This window comes from Bufo bufo, chromosome 8, assembly GCF_905171765.1.
Source record: "Bufo bufo chromosome 8, aBufBuf1.1, whole genome shotgun sequence".
NCBI lineage: Eukaryota > Metazoa > Chordata > Amphibia > Anura > Bufonidae > Bufo > Bufo bufo.
In genome coordinates this window covers 56,431,460-56,444,791 of record NC_053396.1, presented here as the reverse complement: position 1 = coordinate 56,444,791, position 13,332 = coordinate 56,431,460, and the positions used below count along the sequence as shown (strand labels likewise).

At 45.2% G+C, this 13,332-nt stretch overlaps 1 protein-coding gene across 1 annotated transcript in view; it reads right to left on the bottom strand.

Annotated features, from left to right (window-relative positions):
- Positions 1 to 320: 320 nt before the first annotated feature.
- The window catches only part of LOC120978048 (cyclic nucleotide-gated olfactory channel-like), a 332,263-nt gene continuing 319,251 nt past the window's right edge, over positions 321 to 13,332 (bottom strand). The window contains exons 5-7 of the mRNA XM_040406287.1: positions 2,943 to 3,049; positions 1,145 to 1,908; positions 321 to 950 (exon numbers count right to left, since the gene is read on the bottom strand). Coding sequence (XP_040262221.1) covers positions 321 to 950; positions 1,145 to 1,908; positions 2,943 to 3,049 — 1,501 coding nt within the window. The remainder of the gene's footprint in view (positions 951 to 1,144; positions 1,909 to 2,942; positions 3,050 to 13,332) is intronic.

The following is a 13,332-nucleotide window of genomic DNA, read 5'->3' as shown; positions in this document are numbered from 1 at the left end:
CTAACTTAAATTGTTATAAGTGCAGTGTCTGATCTGGCTGTATTGTAGGTTACCCAGGCTGAGGTGGTGTTGAGGAACTGCACTGGAATGAATTACTGCATGAATTACTAATAACCAATAATGTTAATTGAATGAACCACTGACTAATATATGAACATTTGAACTGCTTATATTACTTTATCAACCAGATGATTGTAAACAGTATATGAATTGCTGACGGTTATATAGGTGGTAGCAGAAAAAGGAAGGGGGGGGGGAGGGAAGTGGGGAAGGAAAGGGAATAAAAGATAAGCCATTTATATGAAAGGAAAAAAACTTTGTTAGGCATCACTTTTTCCCTCCATGTCATCTGAGGATATCTCACCACCTTGTAAGTCTTTTAATCTTCCCTCTAAAAAAGTGACCCTTTGTTTGAGGTTCTGCTGCGCATCACTATATTCTCGAAGCAAACGGGCAAATCGAGTGTGCAGCATGTCCAAATTGGACTCTAGGAGCTCTAATTTCTCTTCTGTAGATTTTCCATTCATTGCATTTTTCTCCTTTGTTTCATCAAGTAGGCCCTCTTTTACAAGTATTTCTTTTCCTCTTTCTTCAAGAATCTTTTTAGCATCTGGATATTCTACTAATGCCTCCATTAGATCATCTTTTGAAAGGCAGAAAAGGTCAGAGTAACCAAGGCTACGAATGCTAGCTGTCCGGCGGTTGCCCATCTTGCTCCCTTCAATATTTAAAATACTAATCTCACCAAAGCAACTCCCTGAAGTTAAAATAGCATATTGAGTAATTCCATCTTCCCCAACAACAGCTAGTTTTCCTTCCTTGATTATGTACATTTCCCGACCTATATCCCCTTTCCGACAGATGTAATCTCCTGGGCTGAAAACCTGAGGTCTCAGTTTAAGAACCAACTCCACTAGGAGGCCTGCTTCACAATTTTGAAAAATGCGTACCTGAAAAATATCAATGTATAGATCAGAGATGGAAGAGGATTTACATAACTAATATACAACAAACTAAAGGACAATAATGATCTTTATACAAGTAACATAACACTTGCACATGTTGTCCTCTCATATACTGCAAGAGATATTGAATACAAAATTCCAAAAAAATTATAGAGATGGAGGATTTAGCAGCAACTTACCTTCCTTAGTGTCTCCAGATGAACATTTATTGCAATCTCAGCCCTAAGTTTGTCAGGCAGATTTTTCAGCACTTCTCTTTCATCTACTGTCTTTTTGTTGGTCCAAAGGTAATCAAACCACCTGATAACTTTGGCCTCCAAATCTTTGCTTACCTTTCTAAATTGCATATAGTGTTTTATAGCATCTATTTTAGCCTGAAACTCAGCCCTGGTTGCATTCATGTTCGAGATCATAGAACCAACATTTCCTACAATAGTAGCAAAGATCAAAACACCAACCAAAAAGTCAAAGATGACGAAAAGGTACTCTGTGTCTGTGACTGGAGGAGGGGTTTCTCCAATTGTAGTGAGTGTTAAAGTAGACCAGTATAAACAGTAGACATATTCACGTGTCAGATAACCATAGGCAGGATCAGTAACATTAGGGTAAACCCATGTGTCCACACCAAAACCAATTGCTTTAGATATAGCATAATAAATGCAAGCATTCCAGTGGATAATGAGTAGAATGTATAGCACTAGATTGAATATTCTGAAAATGTTTGGATAACTAGTTCGAGTCTCAGTCTGGTCAAAACATTCAAACATGCGTGGGAAATGTAGTAATCGGTTAAAGCGAAGCTCTGGGCGGTGAATCCCAAGCCCAAGGTAACCCAAGTCTGTGGGAAGTATAGAGATGACATCTAATTTGAACTGCAAGGTTTGTATATAACTGTCACTGAGCATCTTGGGATCTCTGACAAGTAGTCCTTGCTCTAAGAATCCTAAAAACAGGAGAGATTACAGGTCTGTAAGTTTGATACCTTTTTAAATTGTTCATTTTAGTAGTTTTCATTTGCTCGTTGCAACAGTACATGAAGACATTGTGACTGTGACCATGTCTTAAAATTAGTACAGTTCAGGCACTAAACATTGTCAAGTAAACATTTGGTACACCTGTATGAGATCTATGTGAGCACTATAGACAAATTAGTGCAGTGGACTAACATCCCCTTCTTCCTTTTGTTCCCTCACCGTGTCAGTCTCCCATTCACATGATTTACCTTTCCAGTTTTAACCACTACTATGGCCTAATGTGGTTCTGATACTGTTAATGCTTCAAATAGCTATCCTTTTTATTTGCTTTATTCTTCAAAATATTTTTCATTTTATGCCTATAAGCACTTTGGGCCAGATTTATCATTAGCTCAAGTCAGAATAATGGAGTGAAAAAGTCGCAAAAAAATGCGCAAATCCGCTAAAACTGCGCACAAATTTGCGACTTTTTCTGCTCTGCACTATGCTAGCCAGTTTTCTGAAAGTGGGCATGTTTTCTTATGTAAATTAATCTCTAGACAGATTTACTATTGGGACTATTTAAAAAGTCGCTAAAAAGTCGCAAAAAAATGCGCAATTTCACTCAGGTGAGGACCATACTTATCTTATGAGACTTTTTAATAGAACATGCGACTTTTTTGTAAAAACATGCAACTTTTTCGTAAAAACATGCGACTTTTGTAAAGCTGCTTACTGACGGATAAACTGCTACCGTCAAACCACATTTATTACAGTCTTAAAGGGCCGATCATAAATCTGACTTGGCTAAAACTGACTTTAGCCATATGTGAAAGTGGAGTGAGCTGTCAGAGTAATGATAAATCTGGCCCTTTGAGCTATATTCCCAGCAGAATGTCTCTTGTCCCATATTTGTTTGATTCTGTATATCTTTTGTTATGCATGTATTGGATTGTTATAACAATTTTTGTTGTAAAACTACTGATTGTAAAATTGAATGAAAAATATTGAAAGCATAGATTACCTGTGCGAAATCGAATAATTATATCAATGATGTATATGATGTCAGAAACATAATCCAGTGTGAGCCACACTATAATATAACTGGTCTGAAGGTCATTAAAACACGCCCTAAAATAAAAAGAACAATTATCAATGATTACTGGAAAATTACTGGAAGACCAAGACTCTGATAATTTTTTTTTGTAATTTAACTAGTTCAATTAAAGGCATTGCCAAGTTATTTTTATTGATGACCTATGCTTGGTCATCAATATCAGATTGGCGGGGGACTGACACCCAGCACCCCTGCCGATCAGCTGGTTGATCAGAAAGGTACACGCTGTGCCAGTGCAGCCATCACTTATTTGTTTACCTGCTCGCCATCGCAACCGCAGAGGTGAGCAGGTGTAACTACAAAAAACAGTCCCATTCACTTCTATGGCATGGCTCATTCCTATTCAAGTGCATATGAACGAGTTGTCCCATAGATGTGAATGGGAGGGGGGGTTCTTGTAGCTACACCTGCTCACCGCTGCTGTTGCAACAATGAAGAGAAGGCAGTGATGGCACAGCACGTGCCTTCTCTTCAACCAGCTGATCAGCAGGAGTGCTGGGTGTCGGACCCCCACAATCTGATATTGATAACAAAAATAAATTGGACAACCTCTTTAGGACAAAACATCAGCAGTTTATGTTGAGTTATTTCTATTGACTTTAAAAGTTCTCCTTGCTCTCTGTAGGTTTCACTGGAGCAGAGCTCAGAGCACAGAGCAGCTGTGTTTATGCACAGCTATCTCTGTTAGTTGATACAGGGGCAGAAAGCTTCAAGCAGCAGCTAAGTACACAAGCTTTAGTAGTCTCCTGGTTGGATGCCAAGGCTGTCACCCAAAGCAAAAGGGAGCAGCTCAACGCAGAGAGCAGGTTCTGGAAAGGGAGCTGGCTTTCATGTCTGTCTGTCACTGCGCGGTTCACCGTGACGTGTGTTGCCGTGCAGGCTGGCTGCACGATTTTTGTGTACTGGCTGCGGGTGAATCCTGTGCAGGCTGGTTGCTAGGGGCTGCGTGCTGTATGCAGTTTCTAGTGTGTACTCTGCTCTTGTACGTGTGTACCCCTTTGACTGTATCTGCATTTCTGTATCCCATGTATGCCGGTTGCCAGGGGCAACGTCCGGTTCTGTTCTTGTGTGTCTTGTTTGGTGCTCTGGTGCTGATGGGGTTAACTCCCCCTGTCTGCGGTGCCTGGGTGTGGTTTTGCAGGTGCACTTATTCAAGACTCCCTGTGTGTCCTGTTCCTGGGGTCAGTAAGTTCTGGTTTAGTTGTTCTGGTTTAGTTGTTCTGTTGGTCAGTTCTGGTTTAGTTGTTCTGTCTGTCAGTTTATCCTGTTCCGTTCTTGGTGAAGCTCCTTGCTGCTAACCCAAGGGGTCTTTCCATATGTGGTTCCGCCTAGGTTTACATTGTTGTAGTCTGTATTTAGTATCTTGTTTTTGCTATGTCCTGTTCTGTCTGTACCTGCCCTGTACTATGATGTTATTTGTTCCTGTTCTGTTCCTTGCTAGCCTAGCAGTGCTTAACTGCATCCGTTGTCATGTTTGTATTTCTGTATAGCCTAGCAGAGCTTATCTGCATCTGAGCCTAGCAGAGCTTATCTGCATCTGTTCCATGTCCTGTTATTGTCTGTCTGGCAGTCCTTACTGCTTCTGTTATTCTGTTCATGTCTGCTTCTGTTCTTGTTTTATGTCTGCCTCCGGAAGGGGGTCCCTGGCTTCTCTGGAGGGGGAATCACCATCCGTGTGCAGCTCTGCCTGGGGCCGCTTAGCTTCTATCGCTTGCAGCGCAGGTAACTGCTTCTGCCTTGTTATGCCTTGTCTGTCTTTAGTTCCTGCATCTGTATCTGTATCAGTATCGATGTCTGACTCTGCTGGTACCATTGTTGGTATCTTCCAGTCTGCTGGACCAGCTACCACTGACTCGGTTTACCCTTTGGAGTAGCCCCTGGCAACTACCGTGGCTCAAGTTTATGCTCACCACCAGAGCCGCTAGTGAAGACCTGGTGTTGCTTAGTTACGCCCCTCCAGAGTATTGCCAGTCAGTGGCACAAGGGGTTCACACCCACTGGTTCGTTACAATATCTTATTGAGGAAAGTATATTCCTGGTGGTATGTTTTAGTTCTCTTGCTTTGGATAGAGAATTGAATTGCACATCTCACTTGTAGTTAAAAATTAATTAATTAATACTCATGTTTATTGTCTTTTTAGAAAAATAGATGAGTCTTAGGAGACTAGAGGTGTAATGACTGGCGTCACGCACAGGGAGGGAAAAGGGAAAGCCCTGCCCAAGGGAGAGGGTAAGGTGGTGACCCCTGACTCACCTTGCGGCTGGCACCTGACTGCCCTGACGTCCCTAGACGGGTTCCTCACCCGTGCGGCGATCACGTGCCTAAACCCTGCCTTTCCCTAAAATGAGCCCTAGATAGTGAACGGGCCGGTGGGATCGCTAGTCTGCACCACTGACACTAAGAGGGAAACACCAGGAAGAGGACAGACAATACAGACAAACACATACACCCAGGTGGGCGACCACAGCAGATCACAAAGGTCCAACAGGGATCCGGAGGGTAGCGTTCTGGACCAACAACCAGAGAACGCAGCAACACAGCTCCAGAGGGTCAGAATAGATGTCCAGGCAGGAAGCTCTATATCTGGCAACCAGAGAAGTGTGAGAGGGGAATATAAGGAGGTTGGGAGTGCTGGACAAGGAACAGCTGAGGAGAAGGAGCTATGGATCCCTGAGTGAGCCAAAAGGGTTTGCAAAGCAAACCCAGAAAGCTACCATAAGGAAACAGCCCTATCTTACATAGAGCGCACAGCCAACCGCTGCGACTTCCTGACCCCGGGTATAACGGAGTCAGGCGTGGTTCTTGACACCCTCGTGACAGTACCCCCCTCCGGACACTCAGGACCAGGTCTCTCAGGATGAGAGGCATGAAAAACCCGAACTAACCTGTCGGCGTTTACCTCAGACGCAGGAACCCACATTCTTTCCTCGGGACCGTAACCTCTCCAATGCACCAGATATTGAAGAGAGCGGCGGACCCGACGAGAATTAACAATTTTGGATATCTGAAATTCTAGATTACCATCCACGACAACAGGAGGGGGTGGCAGCGGTGACGGTTCTAGAGGTGGAACATATTTTTTGAGTAACGACTTATGAAAGACATTATGGATTTTAAAAGTCTGAGGTAACTCCAGGCGAAAAGCCACGGGGTTGATGATGGCTACAATTTTGTAAGAACCAATAAACCTAGGACCCAATTTCCAAGAAGGAACCTTCAATTTAATATTCCTAGTAGACAACCACACATAGTCATTCACTCCTAGGTCCGGACCTGGCGACCGTCTCTTATCAGCCATGCATTTGTATTTACCTCCCATATTTTTCAAGTTAGCTTGCACCTTCTGCCATACCGATGAAAGAGATGACGAAAACCGTTCCTCTTCGGGAACCCCAGAAGACCCCCCCTCTTTGAAAGTACAGAATTGGGGATGAAAACCATATGCACCAAGAAATGGTGACTTGCCAGTGGATTCCTGACGACGATTATTTATGGAAAACTCAGCTAACGGTAAATATGATGACCACAACTCTTGGTTTTCAGACACAAAACATCTTAGATATGTCTCTAGGTTTTGGTTGGTACGCTCAGTCTGTCCTTTCGACTGAGGATGGAAAGCTGAGGAAAAGGACAAGTGTACCCCCAAACGGGAACAAAAAGCTTTCCAAAATTTTGAAATAAACTGGGTACCTTGATCCGAAACAACATCGGAGGGGACCCCGTGAAGCTTCACGATTTCACTGACGAATACCTGAGCAAGAGTCTTAGCATTAGGTAGTGCGGGTAACGCAATGAAGTGTACCATTTTGCTAAACCTGTCCACTACTACCAAAATAACTGTTTTACCCGCAGACAAAGGTAAGTCAGTGATAAAATCCATTGACAGATGTGTCCTTGGTCTATTGGGAATGACGAGTGGTAATAGAGACCCTGCAGGACGTGTATGTGAAACTTTTGCGCGCGCACAGGTAGAACAAGAAGACACAAAATCCAATACATCCTGACGCAACCTTGGCCACCAAAAACGACGAGACAATAGCTCCAAAGTTGCTTTACTACCCGGGTGCCCAGCAAGTGCCGAATTATGATGTTCCTTTAATAGTTCAAAACGTAGGTTCAACAGTACAAACAATTTCTCTGAGGGGCAAGAGACCGGGGCGTCCCCCTGGGCCTCTAACACCTTCCCCTCCAGAACAGAGTGTACTGCAGAAACAACCACTCCTCTTTGAAGAATGGGCACCGGATCACTCACATTACCCCCTCCAGGGAAACAACGAGATAGTGCATCAGCCTTGGTATTCTTTGCCCCAGGATGATAGGTAATCACAAAGTTAAACCTGGTAAAAAATAGCGACCACCTAGCCTGTCTAGGGGTGAGACGCTTAGCTGATTCGAGGTACAGAAGATTTTTGTGGTCCGTAATCACAGTGACGGGGTGGACTGCCCCCTCTAAAAAGTGACGCCACTCCTCAAACGCAAGTTTAATAGCTAATAGTTCCCTATTGCCAATATCGTAGTTCTTTTCTGCTGCAGATAGTTTTTTAGAAAAGAAAGCACAAGGACGCCATTTGCCAGGAGACGGACCCTGAGACAGCACCGCCCCCACTCCCACCTCTGACGCATTGACTTCAACAATAAAAGGCTGAGAGACATCAGGTTGGACTAGTACAGGTGCTGAGGTAAACCTCTCTTTTAGAGAGGAAAAAGCAACTTTAGCGGCGTCAGACCATTTAGAAAAATCAGTCCCCTTCCTAGTCATGTCAGTAAGGGGTTTTACAATAAGTGAATAATTTTTGATGAATTTCCTATAGAAATTCGCGAAGCCCAAGAACCGTTGTAGTGCTTTGAGGTTCTCAGGAAGATCCCAATCTAAAATTGCCTGGACCTTCCTAGGATCCATACGGAAACCTGAAGCAGATAAAAAATAACCTAGGAATTGTGTCTCCTGAACGGCGAAGACACATTTTTCAATTTTAGCATATAAATTATTCGTTCGTAGGACCTGCAGTACTTGTCTGACATGCACCTCATGTGTTCTCAGATCAGACGAATAAATTAAAATATCATCTAGGTATATTACCACAAACCTGCCGATTAGATGACTAAAAATGTCATTAACGAAATGTTGAAAGACGGCAGGAGCATTGGTCAGACCGAAAGACATAACTAGATTTTCATAATGCCCCTCAGGGGTGTTAAAAGCTGTCTTCCACTCATCCCCCTCCTTAATACGAATCAGATTGTAGGCCCCCCTAAAATCAAGTTTGGAGAACCACCTAGCACCCGCAATCTGGTTAAACAGGTCAGGAATGAGAGGAAGAGGGTATGGGTCTCGGATGGTTATCCGATTTAATTCGCGAAAATCTAGGCAAGGACGCAGGCCCCCATCTTTCTTTTTAATGAAGAAAAACCTTGCAGCCACGGGTGAAGAAGAGGGTCTGATGTGTCCCTTAGCCAAGCTCTCGGAGATATAATCTTTCATGGCTTGTCTCTCTGGACCTGAAAGATTATATAACCTGGTCTTGGGTAATTTTGCGCCGGGAATAAGGTTAACCGGGCAATCATAAGGACGATGAGGTGGTAACTTCTGACAACCCTTTTCAGAAAAAACGTCCTCAAAATCCGAAATAAATGTAGGTAGGGTAGTTATGGAGGCGACTAAGCAATTGCTATTTAAGCAATTTTCTCTGCACTGCTCACTCCACTCCAATATCTCCCTGGCCTGCCAATCCACCACTGGATTGTGCGCTACCAACCAGGGAAGACCCAGCACTACCGGAGTGGGAAGCCCCTCCAGAACATAACATGAAAGCATCTCGTTATGGTGGTCCCCTACCCGAAGGTGTAAATTATGAACAATGTGGGTGAGGTTTCTCTGAGACAGAGGAGCAGAATCAATAGCGAATATGGGAATAGGTCTCTGTAGCGTACAGAGAGACAAACCCATAGTGCGGGCAAAATGGGCATCTATCAAATTTACCCCTGCTCCACTGTCTAGAAAGAAAGAAATAGTCTCCGTCTTATCACCAAAAACAATAACCGCTGGCAACACAAATTGCGATGTACGTATAGAGAAAACGTATACCCCCCGGCTGACATCCTCCACACAGCCTGGGGTTAGTAGTTTTCCGACGGTCTTTTGTTTCTGAGGAAAGAAGGACAGACATTAATGAAATGACCCCTCTCCACACAAAAAAAACAAACTCCACGCCTACGGCGAGCCTCAGGAGGACGGGCCTGACGAGTAGTTCCTCCTAGCTGCATAGGCTCGTCTAAGTCCGTACAGACTAACTGCTGCTTGGGAGGGGTTACCAATGGCTCAGTTTTTTTCAACCTGTCCCTAAGGCGTCTATCTATTCGGATAGAAAGGGACATAACCGCATCAAGGGAAAAGGGGGTCTCATATAATGCAAGCGCATCCTTAACCCTCCTGAGAGCCGGGTCGTTCCATTGGGTATCCGTAGCCCACCTACGGAAGTCAGAGCAATACTCCTCTACCGGCCGCTCTCCTTGTAGGAGTCTCCGTAATCTTGATTCCGCCAGTGCGACTCGGTCAGGGTCGTCATATATGAGACCCAAGCCCCCCGAAAAACTCATCCACTGACCGAAGAGCCTGGGAATCAGTAGGTAAAGAGAACGCCCAGGACTGCGGGTCCCCCTGCAGCAGGGAAATAACAACCCCCACCCGCTGTTCTTCATTACCAGAGGAGTAAGGGCGTAGTTTAAAGTATAATTTACAGGCCTCACGGAATGTCAAAAACTTGTCCCTTCCACCAGAAAATCTGTTAGGGAGAGGGACCTTGGGTTCCGCAACAACCTGGTTACCAGTAGCAACCGCTGGGCTTGCAGTCTGTTGTAATTGCTGCTGTTGCTGGAGGACCGACGCCTTCAATCCTGCCACCTCCAAAGACAGGCCATGAAATTGTTTGGACAGAGCAGCAATTTGATCCATACTGGATTCTAAGTAGGTAAAAAAAAAATGTTTATTTTTTTATTTATTTTTTACCTACACAAAATAAGGGCCAGATATAATGTAATGGCCGGCGTCACGCACAGGGAGGGAAAAGGGAAAGCCCTGCCCAAGGGAGAGGGTAAAGTGGTGACCCCTGACTCACCTTGCGGCTGGCACCTGACTGTCCTGACGTCCCTAGACGGGTTCCTCACCCGTGCGGCGATCACGTGCCTAAACCCTGGCTTTCCCTAAAATGAGCCCTAGATAGTGAACGGGCCGGTGGGATCGCTAGTCCGCACCTCTGACACTAAGAGGGAAACACCAGGAAGAGGACAGACAATACAGACAAACACATACACCCAGGTGGGCGACCACAGCAGACCACAAAGGTCCAACAGGGATCCGGAGGGTAGCGTTCTGGACCAACAACCAGAGAACGCAGCAACACAGCTCCAGAGGGTCAGAATAGATGTCCAGGCAGGAAGCTCTATATCTGGCAACCAGAGAAGTGTGAGAGGGGAATATAAGGAGGTTGGGAGTGCTGGACAAGGAACAGCTGAGGAGAAGGAGCTACGGATCCCTGAGTGAGCCAAAAGGGTTTGCAAAGCAAACCCAGAAAGCTACCATAAGGAAACAGCCCTATCTTACATAGAGCGCGCAGCCAACCGCTGCGACTTCCTGACCCCGGGTATAATGGAGTCAGGCGTGGTTCTTGACACCCTCGTGACAAGAGGGTGTTATATAGGCAAATTTTAGCATATTTGATAAAAAACAAAACAAAAAAACAAACAAACATGGGATGAATTCCAAATTAATAGAATTGATTTGCTCATTTCAAGTATGTATATTCTGGCAGCATCAGAATAGTGGCTGAAGCACGTGCCGAGAAGTAGCGGGCCATTTTTCACAATATTCTGGCATGGCAGAACACTGCAGTCAGAGCATTACTGCAGTTGCACATTACTTAAGTTGCTGCTGATGGAGCTGGTGCTGCTCCTGCACCCCCCCAGCAGTCATGGCAGTGGAACGTGAGGGAAGAAGGTCCCCCCAGTCAGACCTTCTTTAGGATGGGCGATGGCACACATTGGCAGGGAACAACCAACTACAAAGGATGTCTCGATAGTACTTGAGTTTATCATCCCTCTCAGCAGGTGTAAAAAAGGCCCTCATTTTGTCCTGGTAGCTAGGGTCTAACATCATGAAGAGCCACAAGTCATCCCCTTGCCAAATGGTGATAATGCAGCTATCACTACGTAAGCAACTCAGCATTTGGACAAGGGAATTGAAGAGAATCCACTGCATACTGCCACGGTGTGTTGAGGTTATCCGCCTGGTTTTTCTCATCTCTCATCACCCTCCAGCTCCTCATGCTCCTCTTGTTCCTCTCCTGTCTTTTGGGAAGATAAACCACCTATTTCTGTATGCAATTCCAGGGCATTAATGTCCTCCTCCTCCTCCAGTTCAGCCCCCATAGGGCTCAGATGGCCGTAAAATGGAGGCAGCATATCTCCTGTCCCCTGGCCAGCCAGATTTATCAAAATCTGCTCCAGGACGAGAATGAGTGGAATTACATCATTCATCCCCTGGTCCTGCCGACTGACAAATAAAGTAGCCTCCTCAAAGGGCCTGAGCAAATGGCACAATGTGGAAGCTGCCACTGGCTAACGTGGAAGTTACACCAGGGAGTAGACCTGTCTGTCTGCTGCATTAATAAATCATTGACCGCCTTCGTCTGCTCATACAGGCGGTCTAATATACTGTATGTAGCGTGGGAGTTCCAATGGGTGAAAATCCCGGATATCAGGTGATGTTGGGGAAGAGCATTTTTTCTTGCAGCTCAAAGAGGGCATGACGTGTTAGTGTGCTGACGTGCATGCACAGTTTTCTAGACATTTTTAACAGCTCTTGCATTTCAGTGGAAGACTTGAGGAACTGGGTGACAATGAGATTGAAGATGTGAGCCATGCAGGGCAAATGGGTTATCTCTCTCTGATGCAGTGCAGACAAAATGTTCTTCCGGTTATTAGTAACCATGGTTCCTATCTCCAGTTGGCAAGGAGACAGTCAGTGTTCAATTTCTTTATTGATGATGGGAGCAGTTCCTCCCCGGTGTGGCTCTGTTCACCAAGTCTGACCAGGTGCAGAACCGCATGACAATGGCTAGCTTAGGTGTCACACATGAGCTGCCACTTGCTAACTTCGAAGTTAGACCGGGGAGTACCCCTGTCCACCTACATCATCAAGAAATCGTTCACTGCCTTCCTCTGCTCATAAAGTCAGTCCAACATATGGAGGATGGAGTTCCAACATGTGGAAATGTTGCATGTGAGGTGATGTTGGGGAACACTATTCCGCATTTGCAGCCCAAGGAGGGCATGTTTTGCATGGCAAGAGTGACCGAAGTGCGTGCACAGATTCCATGACATCCTGGAGTTGGGTCTTGGTGGATGACATGGAGCAGAACAGTGTGACACCACTGTGCTCTGCATAGGTGGTACCCTGGAGAACCACTCTGAACTGTGTCTACAGTGGAGTCTGAGAACAAGGTGGAGGATGAAGAGGCAGAGGAAGACATTGGCGCCAGAATCACAGCATGAGAACGCGGAGGATGCATTGCTATCACCTGGCCAAGTTGCTGGTGTGTCTGGGCAGGAACCACATTTACTCAGTGGGCTGTAAACGACATATATTGTCCTTGACCACAGCTACAGTTCCACACATCGGCTATGCTGTGAACTGTACCAGACACTGAAAGACTCAAGGACTAGTCCACCTTCTGCTGTATGTATGTATTTTTTTAATAATCAAATATGCTAAAATTAGCCTATATAACACCCTGTGGTTCAGATTAGCCTATATAACACCCTGTGGTTCAGATTTTTTAGAGAAGTAGTGAAGGCTTGTGACTCTCCAACTTGGTTGAGCACAAGTCATCAGATCTCTGAAAAGTGCAAAGTCAACCACATGGAAAGGGAGGGACTGTAGTACCAGCAACTTGGCCAGGAGCATGTTCAGCTTCTGTGCTGTTGGATGAGTACATGCATATTGTTATAATTTTGCAATTGCCTTGGTGATCGATTGCTGACAAAATGCGTTATGAGGAGTAGAAGGAGGAGGAGGAGCTTCAGGACCAGAAGACGATGGGAAGGAAACACAGCTCCCTTCTGCTGAGTTGGTGGAACCCTGACTGCTGGAGAAGGGGTGCAGGCTGCTGGGCGATGCATCAGGCTGTACCGCAACATTAGCAACATAGTTTTCCCAGGCCACTTTATGGTGACGCTCTATGTGTTGACACAGTGCCATGGCACCCTGACCACACTTCACCTTCTGCCCACAGATCCTAC